At 42.9% G+C, this 23,153-nt stretch overlaps 1 protein-coding gene across 7 annotated transcripts in view; it reads left to right on the top strand.

Moving 5' to 3' along the window:
• The window catches only part of srsf7a (serine and arginine rich splicing factor 7a), a 30,931-nt gene extending 8,424 nt beyond the window's left edge, over window positions 1-22,507 (top strand). Inside the window, exons 2-8 of one of the 7 annotated variants that reach the window (XR_009508038.1) lie at window positions 3,858-4,082; window positions 5,914-6,093; window positions 8,651-8,731; window positions 8,825-8,869; window positions 11,160-11,224; window positions 18,060-18,110; window positions 22,031-22,183. Coding sequence is in view for 6 of the 7 variants with exons in the window: in XM_059950849.1 (XP_059806832.1) it covers window positions 3,868-4,082; window positions 5,914-6,093; window positions 8,651-8,731; window positions 8,825-8,869; window positions 11,177-11,224; window positions 18,060-18,110; window positions 22,031-22,085 (675 nt within the window). In the remaining variant the exon portion in view is untranslated. Of the gene's footprint in view, window positions 1-3,854; window positions 4,083-5,913; window positions 6,094-8,650; window positions 8,732-8,824; window positions 8,870-11,159; window positions 11,225-18,059; window positions 18,111-22,030 lie in introns of all 7 variants that reach the window. The other 6 variants (XM_059950849.1, XM_059950850.1, XM_059950851.1 and 3 more) reach the window with 6 other exon arrangements.
• The last annotated feature ends 646 nt before the right edge of the window (window positions 22,508-23,153 follow it).

Raw genomic sequence — 23,153 nt, 5'->3', positions numbered from 1 at the left:
GCTAATATCATGCATGGTTCAGTATGACAATCAGGAAAGAATATTTTTTGAAGGAAGAGGGTTAGGAGCAAGTTCTGCTTCCGATGGGAGTAAAATTAGACGAGAGAATGAGATGATTGTAGAGCAGTTTTGGATAGGTATGTGAATATGGGCGGACGAAATAGGTTATGTTGGCTTAAGTAGTTTGTTTGGCACAGTATTGTTATATGTTCCATGTTGATTCCCAAGTAACATCCAGGAGGTTCAGAGGCCTGAAGACCCACGCTCAGCGGTAGGTGCACCCTGAAAGGATTCCTGGCATGGTATATCAAAATCAGGTATAATATCTCTGCCATAATGCTGTGATGTTTGTGAAGCAGTACAATGCACTAATATAAAAACTAGTGCAAAAGAAGAATAGTGAGCTAGTGTTCATGGACAGTCCGACTTGAGTCTATATGGGATCTATACTCGGCAGTGAATCTGGTCAGGTTACAGATCTCTAAGTGGCTGCGCATTTTGCAGTTGGAGATCTCAGTTCCACTCCCTTTAGCATAGCCGTGGACAGGGATAAGAGAAGGCAGTATGGGAAAGTATTCAGCTAGGGATGGGGTAATTACAGTGGTATTGGTTAGTGTAAAGTGGGAACTGAGGTTCACGGGGGGGGGGGGAATGCACAACAGAAATGTGAAGATTGTTCGCATGGGGTTCTGAATAGGTTTGTGCCACTGAGGTGGGAAGGAATGGTAGGGTAAAGGAACCATGGTTGACAAGAGAGATGAAACGTTCAGCTAAGAGAATGAAGGAAGCATACCTAAGGTATAGGAAACAATAATCAGGCAGGGCTCTTGAGAATTATAATGTAGCATGGAGGAGTTAAGAAGAGACGTGGAAGAACTAGAATGGGATGTATTTTGAAAGGTCGAACTTGAAGGGGACTTGAAGAAGCCTTGCTGAGTTAAGGAACCCCTCCCCCAAGATATTCAACACAGACACGAAGAATGGGAGAACTGGAGTTGGGGTAGAACTGCTCAAGGATAAAGGAGGAAACATGTTTGAAGGTGGAGGTGGGAGTGCAGATCCTCAGTGGATACTTCGCTTTAGTGCTCACTAGGGAGAGGGGCCTGACAAATGTGAGGCCAGCATAGACCAGATTAAACCACTAGAGTGTACTGAGATTAAGAAAGAGATAGTGTTGGAGGGAGGGAGCGCATGGATTAATTGTTGAGTCGACCCTTAATGTACCGTAGTATTCTGTGTTCAATCAACTTCTTCCCCTCCTCCATCAGAATTCCGAACAGTCCATGAACTCTACCTCATTATTCAACTTTTGCTCTTGTTTTTATAACTTGGGGTCATTTTTGTCTTCTGCTGCAAAACACCAAATTTCCTATCCCAACCTATGTCAGTGATAATAAATCTGATTCTAAAGTGAAGAGGTATTTGCTGTGGCTACGACCATCACAGGTGGTAGTAAAGAAGTGATTGAGTTAAATCTGCAGAAGCCATAAGAGGACTAGAAAGGATTGTCGGAAGCAGTTGAATTCCTCCTGGTGGCAGGTGCAAGGTGAAAATGCAAGGGGTGCTCTTAGCCATTTTTTCCACAGAAGTGGTTTGCCATTGCCTTCTTACCTGTCTTTACAAGATGGGTGACCAGAGCCATTATCAATGCTGTTCGGACACTGCCTGCCTGGCATAACCAGGTCTTGTGATGTGCACCAGCTGCTCATACAACCTGCTCCCATGGCTTCACATGACCCTGATCAGGGGCTAAGCAGGTACTGCTCCTTGCCCAAGGGTGACCTGCAGACTAGCGGATGGAAGGAGTGCCTTACACCTCCTCTGGTAGAGATGTTTCTTCACCCGGCCATCCGGGTCCATATAATCAGATATCTTGTTTAATTTCCGCATGGCTGTTTATGTACACAATATCATGTTTAGGCAATTCTCTGGGTTTATATGTATATAGTGAGTGTGGCAGTAGCCTGCAGTTCTTTTTTTTTTGATATGACTGAAATAACTTTAACCCATCCTTGTTGTGGTGTTCACTAACTTGACAATTAGCTTGCAGACATTTTGTCAGCAGTCGAGTTGACACCCTCATTGCACAGTTGCTGGTGTTTCTGTCTGGGAGGGCTTGTGTTTCTATAGGACTCTGTTCTCTTGCCTCTGTCCTGATTGGCTACCCCTTCAGTTGACCTTTGAATTCCATTGGCTTGCATTTCTTGGGTTGTTTGGCTCCATTTTGATACGTTTGTGTAGAGTTAGTGGACAAAGCCGGCACCAGAATCTTTTAGAAGCACGGTTTTCTTTTGATAATTGCAAAAACAAACATACTGAAATAGACGCCATCTACGAACCCCTAAGAGCCAAAGAGAAACAAACCAATAAGATCAACTGAAGGGGTAGCCAATCAAGACCGAGGCAAGGAACGGGGGGGGGGGGGGGGCTAGAAAAAAGCATGCCCTTCCAGAGAGAAACGCCAATAACTGCGTTCTGAGCGTGTCACCTTGACCAGAGATGAAATGTCTGCAAGCTAATTGCCGATCTCAGTGAACACCACAACATCAAACACCTCAAATGAGCTACCAATATTCACAATACCATCCTAAACCCATCCTTTTTAGTAATGCTTCTTCGTAAATAAAACTGGGATGGGATCAAATACAAGTAAATCTGAAAACTACCTCACTGGAGTAGGCTTAAAGTGGGTGCCTGACTGGGTGGAAGAATTTTAAGTGTGTGGGTAGGTTGATGTGGGACCAAGGCTTATTAGCTCCTCAACTTCGACTTGATGACATATAAACAGAAAGTTCAAGCAGTCTCTGTGGACTGAGAAACTGAGCTTTACTGACCTGTCTGTTCCTTTCTGGAGATTTGTTGTATCAGCAGTACAAATCTGAACAATAAGTCTTGGATATTAATGACACTTCACATTAAACTAAAAAAATATACCAATGTTTAGCTGCAATTTTGCTCTGAATGCCAGCTGAATTTAAAATTATAAGCTGGGCTTTTTATGTACTGGAGCAGGTAAGGGCTGTCTACTATCAAAACTCGAGTATGGTGGCCGTGTCCTGTCCTGGTTCTTTTCCGCTTGGCAGTAGTAAAGATGGTGTAAATTTCCAGAGGATATACTGGGCACAGTGTCACTTGATCACAATTTAAAAGCACTCACCTACTTCCTAGAGGAGACTGCAGAGATAAAAATGTTTCTATTGCTAAAGCAAACCTGAGAGTTAAACTTATTTATTGAGCTACAGTGTGGAACTGGCCCTTGTGGCCCTCAGCCACACCAGCTAGCTTTAACCCTAGCCTAATCACGGGACAATTTACAATGATCTGGCAACTGGTGCATACTTGTGCCGTGGGAGGAAACAAGAGTACCCAGAGGAAACCATGGGGAGAACGTACAAACTCCTTACAGAATGCGGTGGGAAATGAACCCCTGTTGCTGGTACTGTAAAGCATTGTGCTAACTATTACCCTACTGTGCTGCCCCAAGTAGCATCTTCCCTGATGTTTTAATCTTTTTAATGGCTGGCTGCTGGAATTACTGCTTAAAGGGTTTGTCTTATTTCAAAAAATTGGCCCAATCAATTGCTTTTCCTTTAGTGATCTTGTTACTTTGCGGAGCTCTGCAGGTGAGGGTATTTTGTTCTACGGTGCTTTCTGACAATCTCCGTGGGGCTGTGGTCTATATAAATGTGGCTGCATTGGTGTTTGGGTGAGGGTAAGATGATGACAGGAATGTGGAGGGATAATATTGAGCTTGAGTTGCTACAAGCTCCTAGTTGCTACAGTAATCAGTCCTACATAATTAAAACAATCTTCTATCTCTAAACCTTATTTTTTGTTTTTGCTTTGGTGTTAAGTAGGAGCTGAAGAATGTCGTATTACTCCAGAAGCTCCAGGGCTTCAGACTGCAAAGTCTATGTTGGAGATTTGGGAACAGGGGCTGCCAAAGGGGAGCTAGAGCGTGCTTTCAGTTACTATGGCCCCCTCAGAAATGTGTGGGTAGCACGAAACCCTCCGGGATTTGCTTTTGTGGAGTTTGAAGACCCCAGGGATGCAGAAGATGCCGTGCGTGGGATGGATGGCAAGTGAGTATCTTGGGAAACCCTTCAAACTCTCCAGATACAGTACCAACATTCTCAGTTTCCATTGGAAGCTGTAAGATGAAAGTTTCTGGGCCATAAAATTGTGAGTTCCTTCATCCCAACAGATTTTGGGTAGTTATAATTCTACAGGAGATATCACAGATCCCTTTTCATCTTGCCCTATTACCTTTCATTGTCTCTTGCATTCTCTTTAAATATATTTTTGGCACAATTAAGACCAAGTTAGTTGCATCTTCTTGGCACTGTTTGGGGGAGGATTTTTTTCCCTGAATTATCTTTTTGATTAATTAGTGGTGGTAAAACATTAGAAAAAGGAGTTGAATAGGTGTCTTCTTCTGTTGGTTTGTCATCAACTCTGAATTTTTTTCTTCTCTACTGGGCCCTGTAAACCCTTGGTTGCTTTCTATTCTAAAAATCTACAAACCTCAAAACACTTTTGGGTGGAAGTATATTTATGGACTGTGGTTTAGTCTATCCTTCAATGCAAGTACCTTCTGCGAAGTTATAAAATCATAGAACATCCTTTACCAACCTTAAAAATCTCTGCCTTTTCTAACAAATAAGCTGAGCCTTTTTCATGCGTTAGTTAATTAACCAAACTACAGCGGGGGAGTAAGCTCTACTGAAGGATCTTTGACTGGAATCATTAACTCTGCTCCTCTTTCACTCGCTGAATGCCGTCAGTATTTTCTGTGGAGAGTGGGGAGGCGTTTGCATTGTTCTTTATGAAGAAGTGGTGAAGTCAGCTGGACTTTGAAAGTATCGTTTAGACACAGCTGTGAGACCCACTAGTAGGATAGCACTGTTGGGAGCAATTAGTAGAAAATATAATTAACCAATGATGCACATTTAAGTAATGAAATTTTTTTAATACAGTTCATTCAAAAAAATGTGATTTATTTTTTTAAAAAAATAAGTTGCTTGGAATAGTGTGGGTATAAATCTCAAAAGGCTGCTTTGACAGTTTTCAAAAATTTCACTTTTTTTGTTGAAGTCTCTAGGCCAGGTTGTCATAGAGTACAACCCTTTAACCCACCGAAGCATTTAAACTGCCTGCTTCCATCGACCTCCGTACCCCCTACCATCCATCCGTCTACCCATCCAAACTTCTCATAAAGATTGAAATTGAGCTCACTGGCAGCTCATTCTGCTCTCTCTCAACCCTGAATGAAGATATTTCCCCTCATGTTCCCCTAAACATTTCACTTTTTACCCTTAACCGATGACCTCTGGTTGTAGTCCCATCCAACCTTAGTGGAAAAAGTCTACTTGCATTTGCCCTATCTATACCTCCTCATAATTTTGTTTACCTCTATCAAATCTCCTCTCGATCTTCTATGTTCCAAGGAATGAAGTCCTAACCTATTCAATGTTATCTTGTAACTTGGGTCTCTCAGACCTAGCAGCATCCTTCTAGATTTTCTGTACACTCTTTCAACCTTGTTTACATCTTTTCTGTAGGTAGGTGACCAAATACTCTAGGTCTCACCAATGTCTTGTCTTCAAAGTAACAGTCCATCTCCTGTACTCAGTACTTTGATTTATGAAGGCCAACGTGCCAAAAGCTTTCTTTATGACTCTGTCTACCTGTAATGCCACTTTCAGTTCTGTTACATGCTTCTGGAGTTTTACTATGAGTGAAAACCCATGTTCAGTTCTTGGTGAGGAAAAGTTCAGGTTCAGTCTGGAGTATGACTGATGAGACTAATGCTTCCTTGATCTTCAGAGTTCTGTGTGGGGATTGGGACTTAATGTGGATATGCAGCTGGCTACAATGCAAGCACCATTAATCCTCTCTCTGGAACTTTTTCAGGGTCCTTTGCGGATCAAGGGTGCGTGTTGAGCTATCAAATGGGATGTCGCGCAAATCGCGCTTTGGCCGCCCTCCTGCTCGGCGCCAGTTTGACCCCAATGACCGCTGCTACCAGTGCGGTGAGCGCGGCCACTATGCCTACGATTGCTACCGTTACAGCAAGAGGAGGCGTGGGATCAGGTAAGCTGCGGCAGACGCCGGCGGAGGTGTTGCAGGTAGTCTTGCATCTTAAGGTCAGCTGAGCAAACTAATCTTAGGAAGGAAGTAATGTATACGTAACCAGCCCTTGAAAAATCTGAGCAAAATTAAAAATGTGTAAATACAGGGAGAGTGGTAAGTCAGTTTGAGTAAACTTTACCAGCTTGCTGTTCCTCTAGCACAAGAGTTTCATTGAAAGATGACAAGTGTGTCAGTAGAACATTTTTTTCTTGCCAGGTATGATACACCTTTGGTTCTTTTAAATTCCAGTACGGTGAAGCTCCTGGTCTAGTGAACCAGCTGTCTGGTAAAGCTTAAGTCCTACCTTGCGCCATAGTGACAGTCTGTTACCTACAGTTTTAGAAGGCAGCATTGTTTTCTCCAAAGTGGCACTTTGTCTGCATGCTTGTACCTTGGGCTTGTATCAAAAGCAGCACAGCATTCAGATACTCAAAACTGGTCTCCTCTAGACTGTAGGTAACTGAATTCGGATCACCTTTATAGTAATTTTACATCTGTTACACTTGAGCCATCTCATGTAACTCCAGAATTTAAGAAAATTGAATTCAATTTCTGTTTAATTCTTTCACATGCAAGTATATGTTTATATGTCTGATGTCTTTTTAAATACTAGGTAGTATAAATTTGAATATTGAAAACTATTTTTTAATTGTCCTGTATATATGTATAAAGTAAGTTTTCAGTGTGTAGTGTACAGTACTCTGCCAAAATCTTAGGCACATATATATAGCTAGGGTGCCTAAGATATTTGCACAGTACTATAAACTGTATCTTTCCAGTTACCAAATAACACTTAATACTACTGAGCTAATACAAAGTTGTCTGTTTCTCATCCACCTTTCTATTTTAACCAATGTGCAGTACTGTGCAAATACCTTAGGCACTCTAGCTATATATACGTTCCTGAGACTTTTGCACCGTACTGTGGTTTTAGAACATAAAATAGTCCAGCACAGGAACAGGCCCTTCGACTCACAATGTTGTGCTGAGCCGGCTAAAAAGTAAATCAAAATCCCCAAAACTAATCCCTCCTACCTACACCACGTCCATATCCCCCTGTCTTCCACATCATACCAGGCAGTGCATTCAAGGCGTCCACCATTGAGTTTTTTAAAAAAAGCAACTTTCCCCTCACATCCCCTTTGAACCTACCCCCTCTCAACTTCATTGCACGCCCTCTATTTTATCCTGCAGTCAAACTGTGCTAATGGGGACTTCAGGAGGTATATGTCATAATGTTGACTGATCGAATTTCCCCATAGAGCTGAATCCTTTGAGCAAGAGAACGTCCTACCAAGTCAGACCGCGTTATCAGATGTCAATTGTTTAAGTGGATTAGAGTTTCTTGTTACCGTTTCAATGTGAAAATGAAAGCAGATCCTTAGCACAGTTTAGAAATTTGCTGGTTTAGTTTTGAGAATTGTGTACGTATTTATTGTATTGGTGGCTGGGATGAAACAATGAGTGCTGTATTTCTTCTGCAAACTTATTGGCTATGCCCACACTGATCTTTAATTCTAGCAAATTTCTATTTACCAAAACTTTGTTCCTGTGGAGTTGGGCTCCCACATGTATCTGGTCATATTACTGGCGGGTAAAGGTCAAAACCACACTCGGTTTAAATAAATGCTACTTTGCTCAAAGGCCGCAAATGTTATTTGAATCATCTAGTTGCTCATTTGCAACGTAAAAAGTTGATCTTTTATTGATCCAATTCTAACCCTGCCATTGTTTATCCCTGTCCACCAGTTGTACTGTATTTTTCAAGGGCTATTAACAATGTTTCTGGTGTAATTATTCTTTGGCTAACGATTCACCTGATCCAACCTTTCAGGTTGCTGCATTTGAGTCTCCCGCCATGATTAGTGACCTTCTGACCCTCATGGCATCGGGCCTTCTAGCAAACTTTGGCCACTGCGGGTTCAGATCTTCTGTTGTGTGCATATGCCAGTCCTCTACCCGAGGTTCTGCTTCGTCCTGCCTTAAAAAAAATCAATCTACAGTCTTTGAGATACAGAAAATTGGCCAGTTTAAAAGATGTAACGCTAAAGTACGCCCATCAAGCCATCTAATCAGGCTCTGCGGTTTGCTAGAGGAGCGTCCAGCGTAGTCCGTTCTAATTTAAACTCCCCTCCAATATTCCTCAATCAAGCACCACTTGTATCCTGATTTGGGCTTTCTGTGTTTGGAAGATCTGCTAGACACAACGAGAAATGAACGTAATTAGACCAACCTGCGTCTTCTAGATCTTCTAGATCTCTCTGAGGGCAGAGACGGCTAATCTGTTCTGTAAAGGTTAATTTCTTATCAGGCGTAGTTTTTAATTTTACAAGCCTTTGTTAATAAAAGTATTTAATTTTAATGTGACTTTTTTAACACTTCAATAAATTGGCTCTACGAATCCACATTTAACTTTTTAAAAGTAACCATTTTAATAATTTTTGACATGGTGCAGCATGGCTAACTGTTGCACGCACACTTATGTCCACCAAGCTGACAATGTTCCCTTCTGTTTTAGCCGATCTCGGTCTAGATCTCGTTCCCGCTCAAGGTCCAGATCCAGAGGCCGCCGCTATACCAGGTCCCGCAGCCGCGATCGGTAAGGAAATCGGGAGGCAACTTCAGTTTTGGGCGCTGTTACTTTTTCTTTCCTTGAGGAGATTGACACCATGTAAAATATGCTTTATTGCAGCCGAACTCGTTCCCGTTCTCCTTCGTACTCTAGGAGGAGAAGTCGGTGAGTGGCAATTAAAGTCATTAAAATGGGACTTGGGTAGTTTGGGTGCTGATCTCATTGAGAGGTCAGTAGAAATCTAGAAATTCGGGTTGCTGAGATTATCAGTGAATTGAAAGCTGCAGAATGGGTACTGGTAGACTTTTATGAGTTCTGGGTGTTCATGTTTTAAAATAGTTACAATTTAATGGCCTAATTTTGCTTCTATATCTAACTGTCTTATGGAATGGCAAAACTTGCTGGTTGAGGAGTGGTGGAATGGCATCATGTTCTCAAGAATTGGAAAGAGTTGTAAACTTCCTACTAGTTTGATGTGAACAGCTTTCATTTTGGGATCAAGAGTATGTTTGCTTTTTGGTTGGCTATAAAAGGTAAAGTGAACTTATGTAAGCAAATCTAAAGTGACATTCTAGAAGTTTGAAATTATATTAAAAATTATGGAAATACTAAGCAGATCAGGCAGAAGAGGTATTTCATGTGGATAATTTTTTATCAAAGCTAGGAAAATATTCAATACTATCAAATATTGAAAGGGTTATATGGAGTAAACGTGGAGATGTTTTCTATGGTGGGGGTCTCCAGGACCAATGGGCACAGCCTCAGAATAGAAGGACGTCCCTTTAGAAAACAGGTGAGAAGGAATTCCTTTAGCCAGTGGATGGCAAATCTGTGGAATTCATTGCTGCAGACAGCGGTTGTGGCCAAGTCATTGAGTGTGTATAGAGAGCAGAGGTAGATCGGTTCTTGATTGGCAATGGCATCAAAGGTTACAGGGAGAAGATGAGAATGGGTTGAGGGGGATATTAAATCAAGCCATGATGAAATGGCAGGCTAGATTTGGGCTAAATGGCCTAATTCTGCTCCTATGTCTTCTGGTCTAAAATTTGGAAATAGTGTTTTTAAGTTGCTAATAAGGGGAAAATGGAGAACAAAATTAGGGCATAAAGTCAAATGGCTTGACTAACTTGCTGGCCAGTTTATTGCTGAAGGCTTATTAACTGGTCTGTATGGAGAGCAGTAAACAGAAAGGCATGAATGAATATGGGAGAGAAAGCAATGGTAGAAACTTTGTGCAGTTGAGGGAAATCAAATAAGGGGGTGCTCAGTGTTTCCATCATTTGGGTGCATAAGTGTTTGTGCAGAATGACAGGTAAATGCATCTGGGAGATAACCGAGCAAAATAGAATCTAGAATTAGGTTCAATATCACTGGCATATGTCGTGAAGCTTGTTTTGCAGCTGCAGTACATTACAATATATTTTAAAAATTATAAATTACAATAATAATGTTCGTTTCTATGTGCTTGTGTAAAATAAGTAATGCAAAATGAGAGCAGAAAAAGTATTGGGGTAGGTGTTCATGGGTTCATTGTCCTTATGGAGGGGAAGAATCTGTCCCTGAAACATTGAGTGTATGCCTTCCTTTCAGACTCCTGTATCACCACATTGATGGTAGCAATGAGAAGCGGGCATGTCCTGGGTGATGGGGGTCATTAATAGAACATAGAACATACGTCATCGGAACAGGCCCTTTGGCCCATACTGTTGTGCTGAACCAGTTTGAAAAGTAAATCAAAGGCTAATCCTTCCTACCTACCAATGCCTAAATCCCTCTGTCTTCCTCATTTATGTGCCTATCTGAACATCTCTTAAAAGCCTCTAATGTATTTGCCTCTATGCAGCGCATTCCAGGCATTCATCACTCTTGAGTTAACAGAAAATTTAGCCCTCACGTTCCCTTTGAACTTACCTTCTCTCACCTTCAATGCATACCCTCTGGTAATAGACATTTCTACCCTGGGGAAAAGATACTCCCTGTCTACTTGATCTATGCCTCATAATCTTGTAAACCTCTATTAGATCTCCCCTCAGCTGCTAGATGCCACCTTTTGAGGAAGCTCTTTGGCAATAAGTGCTGTTAAAAGCTGAAAGTCAGATCTTTATCACCAACTCTACACCCTTGCTTTTCTTCAGTTCTATCCTTTTGGTCTGAATCCACGTAACAGATTAAAATCTTCAGTAAGAGGCATGTATTATGTAGCATTCTATAATGAAGATGTGACATACTGTAACCTTGTTACCAGGGAAAAAAAATTGCTGGATTGGGATTTTGATGCAGTGGATCCCAGTGTAAAATGAAGTAGCAGAAATTGTTTTGAAAATCAATGTAAGACCTATTTTTCCAGTTCATGGGAGTGTAAGCCAAGTGAAGTAGGACTTTTCTGAATGTTTTTATAAAATAGTATGTTTATGACATAGTGTGAAATATTTGACACATGGTGTTTTAATGGCAGCTCTCACCTCTCTGCAGATCTCTCACTCCAATGAGGTCCAAGTCCAGATCTCCAATGAGGAGGAGGTAGGTGGAAATCGGAAGCATATTCTCTTGTATGTACAGTATCAGCAGGTTTCTGTGGAGGTTAAAGGGTAGCTGTTCTCCACATGTGCCTCTTAATTAAAGAGAAGTAAATGTTTAACCCACAGGGCATCTGGTTTGGTATTTGACCGAATCAGGCAAGCAGGAAGGTTCCAAGATCATTTCTGGACCTGTGCTGAGATAAGTGACCTTAACATACTTGTGGTCATAGGGTGAATCAGATAACCTCTGCATTCCTGGAAGATTTCCATCTGATACACTCTGTCCTCCTTTGTGGACGTTGGACACAAGCCAGGGTCAACTTGGCTGTGTGTTCTGCCAGCACTTGAGGATTTGTGAGCAGTGCTGTCATAACTCGTGCTGTTGTAGTGGAATGACGCAGGCAATGATATCAGTTCTTCAGTGTATTAAATAAGGCTCATGTTTTACTCTGGCTGTATACCACCTACTTGGTATCGGGCACAATTCATTAATACAGTAGCCTTAATGTAAAACCACTCCTTGGCTTTTTGCAGCATTGCAAACAGACATGTTCAAAGAATCCAAGTATGAATTATGTGGATAATTAAAACCTTGCTCAAGAAAGGTTAATGATTAGCATTTCTTTTCTCCACGCCAATGTTATCCTCATCTGATGCTTGGTGATTCTGTGTAAGTATAGTTTAATTTTTAACAGCCTTGATTGTAACTGATGGAGCATTTGACAACAGCACCTTAACCTAATCCTGTCCCTCCAGCAAGGATTAATTGGGTAATGTACCTGGAGGAAATCCTGGATAGGCCTACCACACAACTGATGCGTAAGAGGGATGGCACGATAGCACAGTGGTTAATGCAACGCTATACAGTACAGGCGATCCAGGTGCAATTCCCACTGCTGCCTTTAAGGAGTTTGTGCATTCTCCCTGTGACCGTGTGGGTTTCCTCCGTCTGCTCCAGTTTCCTCCCACAGTCCAAAAGACCTACTGGCTGGCAGGTTAATTGGTCATTGCAAAATGTCCCATGATTAGGCTACAAATAGATTGAGGGATTGCTGGGCAGCATGGTTTGAAGGGCCTACTCTGCGCGTATGTCAATAAATTAATAGCCATAATATTGTCCATTTCCATCTTTTCTTTATCTATTCTACTGTTGAAGCCTACATCTCTGTCTTTGCTTATAAGACCATAAGACAAAGAGCAGAATTGAGCCATTTGGTCCATTGAGTGTGCTCCCCCATGCTACCTCCTGCATTAAATTACAAGGGCATCCTGGCCAGCATTTCGTGTACCTACTTTTTATGAATAAACATCGACAAGATAGTGTGGGAGCAACACACAAAAAATGCTGGGTTTTTGGCAGAATCTTTTGTGTTTGTAATGAAGTGTAGATGTAAACCATTTGAATAAATCAATCCATGTTTTTATTTGCCTCAGTCCAATAATTTTTGCCATCCCTTTCCCATTCTTCTTGCTGCCTGTTAACCATAGCTATGCTACTGAATTAATTCATTTCTTTTTGTGCATGTTCTTGCCTCAAAACTTGTAATTTTTTTCCTTGTGTAGTCTGCTTTGTAATGTTGGCCTAGAGCTTAGCTCTTCTGCAAATGGGAATGTACTCTTTGCATTTTGGAGGGGAAAAAATAGCTCTAAAGGTCTTTATAAACATAGATACACCTCAGTTTTTGCTTTCCAAGAAGTAAAGAAGGGACCTGACTCAGTCATCTTTTCCTGAGCAGATTAGCATGGTTGCTCTGGTATCGTGCGTTCAATTTTTTTTTCTTACTCTGTCAAGTGCATCTTTGTGCTTTAATAGTGCATAATATCAGCACTCTGCTGGATTTATGGTTAGCCTTAAATTCATGAATCAAGCCAATGTACTGTCAGAAACGTTGAAGGTGCTTGTGGCAGAACTGACAGTGCCTTGGGAAGACGACTGCGTTAGGAAGCATTCAAGCATAAAAATGCCAAATACCAGGAGGTGATAGAACAGTGTCAATGGGCATGGTGTGAGCCCATAGAGGGTGTGGTGTAGAGGTCTTGCTGAGCGAGCCTCCAGCGAGGTACGACACGTAGACCAGTGCTCTGCAACACAAGCCAGGGTCTGCTCAAACCTGACTGGGTTGCCTGGGTGAGGGAGTCTTGAGTAAAAGAACTGAAACGCCCATTGACCCCAGGTTAGATCACTACTGATGTATCCCAGCAAATCCTAGGATGTATCCAAAATAACAGGTGTTTGTTCCTACAGAGAACAGGCCCTGTCTTCCCCTCTCTGCTTTTAGTAGTTCTTTCTTATCAGCCTTGTATGTGTCATGAGTGAGGTATATCAGCTAGTTGAGTGATGTTGCAGCAACAGCCTTGCACTCAACGTGCAAGACTAAAGAGCTGATTGTGGACCTCGCAAAGGCTAAGATGAGGGACACGCACCAGTCCTCTCAGAGGGATCAGAAGTGGAGGGAGTGAGCAATTTCAAGTTCCTGAGTGTCAAGATCTCTGACGCGACATGTTGATGCAACTTTAAAGAAGGCAAGGCAGCGGCTATATTTCATTTTGAGTTGAGATTTGGTTTGCCAACTAAAACCCTTGCACTTCTACAAATGTACTGTGGAGAACGTTTTGACCGGGAGTGGGGGGAGGGCTTTTGCATAAGATTGAAGTAAGTTGCAGAAACTTGTAAAATTAGCTCCCTCATGGGTACTAGCCTCTATAGTATCCAAGACATCTTCAAGGAGGGATGCCTTAGGAAGGCTGTCCATCATTAGGGATCCCCATCACCCAGGTAAACACAGGGTGCACTGCAGATGCTGTGACCTGCGTTCCTCCAGCATTTTGTGTGTGTGTGTGTTGCTAATGTTGCCTTGTGGTTTGAATCTCCTTCATTAATGTTGACCTGGTCCTGACGAAGGGTCTCAACCCGAAACATTGACTGCTTCTTTCAACGGATGCTGCCCGATCTGCTGATTTATACAGCTTTTTTGTACCTGTCACCCAGGACATGCCCTCTTCTCATTGCTACCGTCAGGAAGGAGGCACACACTCAGCGATTTGGGACAGCTTCTTCCCCTCTGCTATCCATTTTCTGAATGGACGTTGAACCAATGAACACTTTCTCATTATTTTTGCAGTACTTATTTTAACTATTTAATAGACAAGTATACTCACTGTAATTCCGGTTTTTTTTCTCTATATCGTGGATTTCATTGTACTGCTGCCATTAAGTTAACAGATTTTGTGATGTATGCTAGTGATAGTAAACCTGATTTCGGTTTTACACCATATCGTGGCTTCCGTGCATTTTCTGGCTTAATGGGCAAAATTAACTTTAGATGTCTGTAGGGGATACTCCTTTCATTACATGGAGACAGCTTGTGCAAAGTAATGCACATGGTACTTGGTCTAACAGGGTGTCAGAAGACTAGAATCTCTACTAAATTCTATCTTTGAAGGAATCAGCTCTTGTGCTTGGTTAGTTCTCCGCATTGAACTGCTACTGCTTTATATTCCAGATTCCTTTGCAACTCTTCTCAGTAAGCATTGTATTGTTAACCTTTCTAAACTCACATTTTGCATTTCTCAAATTAATTTTTTATTGAACACTATGCTGTGAATTTATTAATGCCACCTTGCCCTGAAGAAGGGGTTCGGTGTGGAACATCAACTGTTTGTTCATTTCCATAGATGCTGTGACCTGCGTTCCTCCAGCATTTTGTGTGTGTGTGTTGCTAATGTTGCCTTGTGGTTTGAATCTCCTTCATTACTGATGACTGTTCTTCCTCAGCTGGTGTTGTGTGTGAATTTGTTCCTTCTTGCTTGTGGCACATCAGGTGGCTTTTTTTTGCCGTTTCCGTAGCAGTTCACTATTTTTTAATGAGGCTGAGTAGCTATCGCGATGCTAAACCCAGCATGAATAGAATGTGCGCAAGGAGTCAGCCAGATTTGTACCCAGGATTGTCCTCTTTAAGTCCAGTGCTAATGCCACTACACTACTGGCCAGCTGTGTCTCTGAATTCAACATTTTATTGCAAAGTCAAAATTGCTTATTAAGACTGCTAGTAATAATGGTCCTTGCACAGGTCTGTCAGAGCCCACTTCTCACTTACTGCCACTCTAATCCTCAAAACTTTTTATCTATTTCAGCGAGCTAGCTAGCTCCTCGTCTGCCTCCCGATTCTGCAGCTTCTGATTTGCGTAGTTGCTCGGGGCTCAACTTCAGGTTGCAAAGATAAAATAACTGTCACAAAGGCATTTGACATTGGCTAGGTGACTGACTTTCTACCAGCGATACTTGGAGGTCCTGAAAATGTCCCTGTCTGTGGTGAAGGCAGAATAAGTGTGACATCTCTTGGAGTGCCTTTCAGAACACTTAAGTATTTTCCACCCATGCCCTTCCCTTTTCTGTCGATGGTACGCAGTTATCAAATTTCGTGCCCTGCATAGATGATATTGAATTGTCTGTTGAAGACATTTTCCAGGAGTTCTAGGTTTGAGAGTCAGAAATGAAGGAATTTCCATTTATTTCCAAGTCAGGAATTTATGCTGCTACTGTAGCGGTGTGCTACAAGCTGCGCTAAAATTACGACACGGAGTCGGTAACTGCAGTCGAAGGAAAAAACTTTATTCGAAATCTTCAGCCTCACTTTTAAGCCTCCCTCAACCTGCCCCCCATGGCGCAGAGGCTCCAAAGCTCTGTGCTCGCAAACCCCCGTAGGCTATCTAATTGTGAGTCGGTTCGGATGTGCCAGGAAATGGGTCGCCACACTGTTGCCTGTCTGTAGTGGCATTACCATTCAGTTATTGCCCTGGTCCTTTGGGATAATCTTGGTCTCCTTCCTTTTTCTTTCCCAATGCGACCTCTAAATTGGTGCAACCTGTTGTAAATTGGGAAACCGCTTCATCAAGCACCTCCGACCCATGTGCCAAAAGTGGGACTTCCTGGTGACCAAACATTTTAATTCTGATTCCTTTTCTGACTTGTTGGTCCGTGGCCTCTTTGTGTGCCAAGATGAAGCCACCCTCAGAGTGGAGGAACAGCATCTTATTCTGTCTGGGTAGCCCTCTGACCTGAAGGCATGATATCAGTTTCTCCTTCCAGTAAAAAAAATGCTTCCCTCCCAACCCCTTCCATCTTCTATTCCCCACTCTATGCTTTTACCGCTTCTCATCTGCCTATCACCTCCCTCTGATTTCTGTCCTCCCTTTTCTCCTAAGGTTCATTCTTTTCTACCAGGTTCCTTCTCCAGCCCTTTAGCTTTCCCACCCACCTGGCTTCACCTATCTCCTTCACTCCTTCCCCCCCCCCCCCCCACACCTTTTTATTCTGATGTCTTGCCCTTTCCTTTCCTGAACAAAGGTCTCGGCCCAAAATGTCAACTGTTTATACATTTCCATAGATGCTGCCTGACCTGCTGAGTTCCTCCAGCGTTTTTTGTGTAAAGAGTTTGTACCATGTCACCACATGGGTTTCCTCTGGGCGCCTTTGAAGCTACATGCTGTGCTGGAACACAGACCTGCTGATGGGTCTCAGACCCTCATGTTTGTCGGCCGTTGAATGTATTATGAACAATAAGTGAGGTCCGAATCATCTCTGTGCTGTTTCTGGTGTGGTTGCTTCCAGTCCTGAGCAGATACATTTGTGATAGGTGAGGATGTGGTAGAATAGATTTACTCTCACATTGGTTCATCTGTCTCGCAGCTATATCCTTGACTTGGCCAGTTTGATCATGAGTGTCACTGCCAAGGCACTTATAGAATTGGGCATCTCTGTTCTCTGCTTGGTACATTCTCCAATCTGTCACATGCTTTTCCTGGATGGTTTTAACATTGAGGAAGGCTGCCATGTAATAGCTGGGAGGTTTCCTGGACCATGCTTAACCTCATACAATGGCACTTCTTGGATCTAGAAGTACTCTGAATCGTGTCTTCTTTGTGCCCATCAAATGGAGTTCCACACTTAAACGATGTTCACTGATTTCTTTTCCCCCTACATCCTGACCATTCTGAAATCATGGCCTCACTCTGGCTTGCATCAGTACCCCATGCAGTGTACAGTTCCCTCCATCCTTGCCTGGCACCACTGGGCCACTGCGGTCAAATGCAAAAAGATTCATTACTATCTAAAGGCACTGTTGTAGTGCGTTGCTCAACTGTGCCTGAAATCTGAACAATGGCTCATCTGTTTCATTCATGAATCAATATCAAGGCAGAATATATTCGTTTGGTCAGCGTGCCAAATTGCTGCTGCCAGGTTTCTCAACAGCTGAAGGCACGAAGAGCTTGTGGTGGTGGGAAATAATCTGAATATTCTTGGCTGATCACCTCTGCCATTATAGTATTACAACTTGAAGGCTGCGAGGGAAAGGCCAGCACAGTAACGGTATTAAAAGTGCCAGTGACCCGAGTTAAGTTCCGTCGCTGTAAGGAGCTTGTACCCTGTCACCATGTGGGTTTCTTCCCACTGTCCAAAGACATACCAGTTAATTGATCACATGGGTTTAATCGGGCGGTGTGGGTTCATTGGACGGGAAAAGTGCTGTATCTCTAAATAAAATAAAACACTTTTAAGACGTAAGTGAGTGTTGTGGCTGTAATCTGATCAGAGCAGTGAGCAAAATGGTTACAGTGCGATTGGAGCCATGCACTTTGTGATTGGGTTGCAAGTGCTCTGAGTGTAGTTGCAGTCTTTAAGTCATGATGTGCGCGATATGTTTGTGATTGATGTGACAACGATCAGCGTTGTGGCTGACACTGGGGCAGTGTGTGATGCTGTGGCGGACTGCTTGTGGCGGGTTTGGCGCTATGTATTGTTAAGTATTGAGAATTCTGTTTCTCCTTCTGTTCAGCCCATCAAGATCAAGGTCTCGATCAAGATCTCTTTCTATAAAACGAGAAAGGTAAGTGACGTCCATTTCGTCATTATGTGTCGTGTTGTATGACATGAGCGATCATGGTCTTTCTGGCCATAATGGTTCTTGGCAAACTTTTTTTCTACAGAAATGGTTTGCCATTGCTTTCTTCAGGGCAGTGTCTTTACAAGACGGGTGACCCCCAGTCATTACGATACTCTTCAGAGATTGTCTGCCTGGCATCAGTGATCGCATAACCAGGACTTGTGATCTGCACCGGCTGCTCATACGACCAGCTCCCATGACTTCACATGACCCTGATCAGGGGCTAAGCAGGAGCTACACCTTGTCCAAGGTTGACCTGCAGGCTAACAGAGGGAAGGAGCGCCCTACACCTCCTTCAGTAGAGACGTATCTCCACCCTGCCACTTGTAACATTCATTTAGGAAGTGCAAATTTTTGTTGGAACTTAGAAGAATAAGAGTTGATTCTCCTGAAACTTAAAATTCTGGTGGTGTTGTGACAGAAAGGGATAACTGCTGTGAAAATGTTTCCCTGGTGAAAAATTGTAGAGGATAAATTATTCACAGAATAAAGGGAAGCTTTATCTCTAAATAAAATTCAATTTAAAAATAAAATTTAAAAGACTAAACTCTGAGGGTTACTGGGATCCAAATAGGACTGCATAGTTGAGGATTTTTTTAAAATGCATGTGCTACTAATCTGAAACAAAATCGAAAAGACTGGGGAAAAACTCAGAGTACTGTATCTGAGGAAGGAGAAATGGTCAACGTTTTGGGTTTACGGTTCTGACAGATCCAAAATATTGGCAGTTTCTCTTTGACTTGTGGAGCTTTAATTGCAACTGGATTTCCTTTCTCTGCAGTGTACTGTATTCTGTAAAAGTCTTAGGCTACGGTGCTTATGACTTTTGGACAGTATTTGTCGAAGTAGAGCGGAGAGCGAATCTGGCAGGAACAAAGGATGTTGGGAATGATGAGGATTGGAGGGTTGTAGGGCAGGTGTCAGGGCTGGTGGTAATGCGGTTGTAGACTTTACCTGTGAAGGACTGGGCTGTATCCACTACTTTTCTCCCTTCCATTGTACATCAACTTCCCCTACAACCCACCACTCCCCACATACCCATTGAGCATTGTGAGTTTGAGTTAAAGGAAAAGACATGACTTTTGCGCCACCTCTGGGTTAAAATTGGATACAAGAAGTGTCTGAGATTGAATGGCATGGATATGAAAAGAATCAAGCATGTCAACCAATATAGGCACACAAAGACCGACAGATGCAAAGCATGTGTGGATTTTAGGGATGCGGGCTTGACCAGAATTAAGTGAGCTCGTGTGTTTAAAATTTGCCAGCTTTTTTGGGGGGGGGTGAGGGAGAGCTTGGCTCTCAGTGGCGCAGACCATTAACCTCCTGTCTTCCTTGTCCAAAGTCAATGGTGTGCTTTCTATAATCCATTGTGTCCACGGTACAGGAGATTGGCCCACACAGCCTCGCTTCTTGCCCGTTTCCACCTCTCATGACAAGTGTAGGATTGGACTTTGAGCTGCAAAATATTTGCTGGGTAGAGAAGGGGATGTGTGAAGAATGGGATAAGAGCAGCAGTGTGGATAGTTTAGCAGAGCAGATGTTCAAGATCTTGTTTCTCTTTGGATTAGTACTGTTGGTGTCTATTTGCCTTCAACCTGTCCACTAAACTGTTGCACAATCGCTAAAGCGTAGGTGTGAGTGTGTGTGTATTCATGTGTGTGAGAGAGTAAGTTATACTTTAAGCTTTCACGTAAACCTGTTACTGCCAGCAGCCTGTTCTGATGAGGTGGCAGCTGCCACATTTTGCAGTGCCTTTACAACTGAACTACTTGTATATAAAAACCAAATGTCTCCACCAAAGGGAGTATAAGGCACTCTTTCGCTCCACTAGCCTGATGGTCACCCTTTTTGGCAAGGTGTACCCCCACCCCAATCAGAGTCATGTGAGGCCATGGGAGGAGCAGCTGGTGCAATCAACAGTTCTGGATAAGCGACTCCTGACTCCAAGCAGGCAATCTCTGAAGATTATTGATAATGGCTGGGGTCACCCGTCTGGTAAAAGCACCCCAGAAGAAGGCAGTGGCGAACCACTCCTGTAGAAATATTTGCTATGAACAATATCATGGTCATGGAAAGACCATGATTTCCAATGTCATAAGACACGGCACATAATGATGATGAAAAACCAAAATCATCTAAAGAAGTTTTGAAAGTGAGAGAGAACGGGTTGTTAGACTGAAAACTGGAACTCGGAGTAGTACGTCATTTGTAGAGGCAAACGGACAGTTGGTATCTCAGGTCAAGATACTTCATCTGGACTGGAAGATGTTAGATTCTTGGAAACAGCACTTTGTGGTTCTGGAACGTCCTGCCTCCGCAGATGCTGCTTGACCTATGTTCTTCCACCAGTTTGCTTCTTGTGGCAACAGCAGCAGTCTGTAGTTGAACTGATGTGTCTGAGGGAGGAGTGGTGCTCCTTGGACTTGGTAAAACTCAGCTATCAAATACTCTCCTTTTATAGCATTACCATCAGGATGAAATCCAAATATTGGAGATGCATTTCTCTGCAACATTAGAGAATTTGGTTAGATTGGTGTTTGATGTGGATGCATGAGACAACAAAAGATGTGAAGTCTAGTTTAATATGTACTTCTCTTTGCACTGTGTAAAAGCTTGCTGTGATGTGGATGGAGAATTCACTGTAGACTCCCAAGTGTCTTCACTTAGCATTCAATCTTGGTCCCTGCACAGTCTCTGGAAAGTAAGGGAGTAGAATTTATCCTGTAAGTAACACTGAATGTTGAACTGGGAAGTGTTGAAGATTGCAGGTTCAGATTCCATCATAGCAGGCTGTAGAGCTGTATTTGGTAATGAAATACCTGGGGAGGCTGGATTCTTATAAAAACCCAAGTTGATCTGCTAATGCCATCCCAGAGTGCGGTGGATGATCCATACCACGTGGCTAATTATCTTGTAAGCAATGCCTGCTGCTTGTCATTGGTGCCTCCGTTCTGCTGCTTGGTCTTGCTTTTGGATTTCATTTTTTGCAGATGAGAGATTTAAACCATGAGGCATCAGAACAGAATCAGACCAAGGCTGTTCTGCCGTTCCATCCTAACTGATTTATTATCCCATTCTCCTGCCTTCTTCCCGTAACCTTTGATGCCCTTACTAACCAGGAACACATCAACCTCTGCTTTAAATATGCCAAATGATTTGGCCTCTGTAGCCAAATCCATGGATTCACCACCCTCTGGCGTAAGAAATTTCTCATCTGTTCTAAATGGATGTCCCTCTGTTCTGAATCTGTGCACTCTGGTCCCAGACTTCCTCACTAGCGGTAACATCCTGTCCACATTCCCCCTATATAAGCCCTTCAACGATCGATAGGTTTCAGTGAGATCCCCTGCCTCCTCGTGCATTAACCCTTCCAATCTTAGAATCGTTCTCGTGACCCTCTCCAATGCCAGCACATTCTTTTTGAGATGAGGAGTCCAAAGCTGCTCTCAATACTTCCAAGTATTTCCCCTGGATCTCCCCCCCCCCCCCCCCCCCTCAATCTCCAGTGGTCCACTCTCCTCTCCTATCAGATTCCTTCATTTCTAGCCTTTAACCTTTCCTGCCTACCTGGCTTTACTTTTCATCTACCAGCTAGCCTCTCCCCCCACCCCCCCACCCCCATTTTATACTGGTGTCTTCCCATCTTCTTCCTCAGGGAAGGGTCTCAGCCCAAGACAGTGACTATCTATTCACATCTACAAATGCTGATCTGCTGAGTTCACCAGCATTTTGTGTGTGTTGCTAAGTATTTACTTTGCCTTGTGTGATTTTACCCCGCCCCCGAGGGACAAGTTGCAGTTAATCCCGAGTGAATTCTGTTTCTGTCTTTTAACAGAGTATTTTCTGTTTCTGCCCTCCAGTCATTCCCCGTCGGAAGGTTCTCGGAAGAGCCCAAGTCCCACAAGAGACGACTGAAATGGACCTTTGTGAAGAGCACAGCATTGGGGGCCCTCATCACCTGACAAACCTTTTAACTAACCTAGATGCTTTAGTGCCTTTTTATATGCATGCATTCCACAGAAATGTCACTGCTCTTCATTTGGTCCAAGTAACTGTTATTGAATGTTGTGAAATATACTGTAGAGCATCTGAAGAGCAGCTGCAACAGCTGACAGGGCTTCAGTAAATAGCTCACATTTGTATTAAACGTGACATCTTCATCAGAGTAAGGTGATTCTGCTTCAGTGAATTTGTTGCAGTGTGTGAAGCTAATGTTATGAAGGTTTAAAAATTGAACGTTTCTAATGCTTCAGAACTGGTTGACTATTTTTTGTCTGTTTAGGTTTTTTTCCCCCCCCCCTTCAATTCCCAATAAAAAGAAAAAGGCTTAAAATGTGCTTTCTTAGTATTAAAGTGGTGTGGTGGGATGGACTGTGTGGTACATGGGTTCTAACTGGCTTCCTTCTCAGTATTCTTTCATCCTCAGCCCTTTACTTCATCCACCTATCACCTCACAGCTTCTCACGTTATCACTTGCCCTCCTTACTTTCCAGTGCTGATGAAGGGTCTCAGCCTTAATCCTTTCTGTCCATGCTGCCTGACCAGCACTTTGTGTGTGTAACTCTGATTTGTGACTCACAGTATTCAATGGTTAGATTTGATATCAGAGAATCACACAGCTGGAAATTCTTACTCAGTCCTTAAGGGTCTGGGCATATTCTGTTGCGTTAAAAATTTGCTACTGCCTGGGTAAGAACTGGTGGTCTGAAAAGGTTGAACTAGAGTATCACCTGCTTTTACTATTCCATTATGTAAAGTATCTCACAAGGAGAGCAGTAGAGGCAGGACAGGAAAACGGAGCGCTAAGAGATGGGGAGACAATAGGATACGACTTTTTTTTGAGACCCAGCATGGAACAGGCCCTTCAAGCCAAGCACCCTCCAGCAATCCAAGCCTAATCACAGGATAATTTGCAATAGGCAACTAACTTCCCAACCAGTACATCTTTGGACTGTGGGAGGAGACCCACGTGGTCATGGGGTG

Source organism: Hypanus sabinus, chromosome 26 (genome assembly GCF_030144855.1).
Source record: "Hypanus sabinus isolate sHypSab1 chromosome 26, sHypSab1.hap1, whole genome shotgun sequence".
Taxonomy (NCBI): Eukaryota; Metazoa; Chordata; class Chondrichthyes; order Myliobatiformes; family Dasyatidae; genus Hypanus; species Hypanus sabinus.
This window is presented reverse-complemented; position numbering and strand designations above follow the sequence as displayed.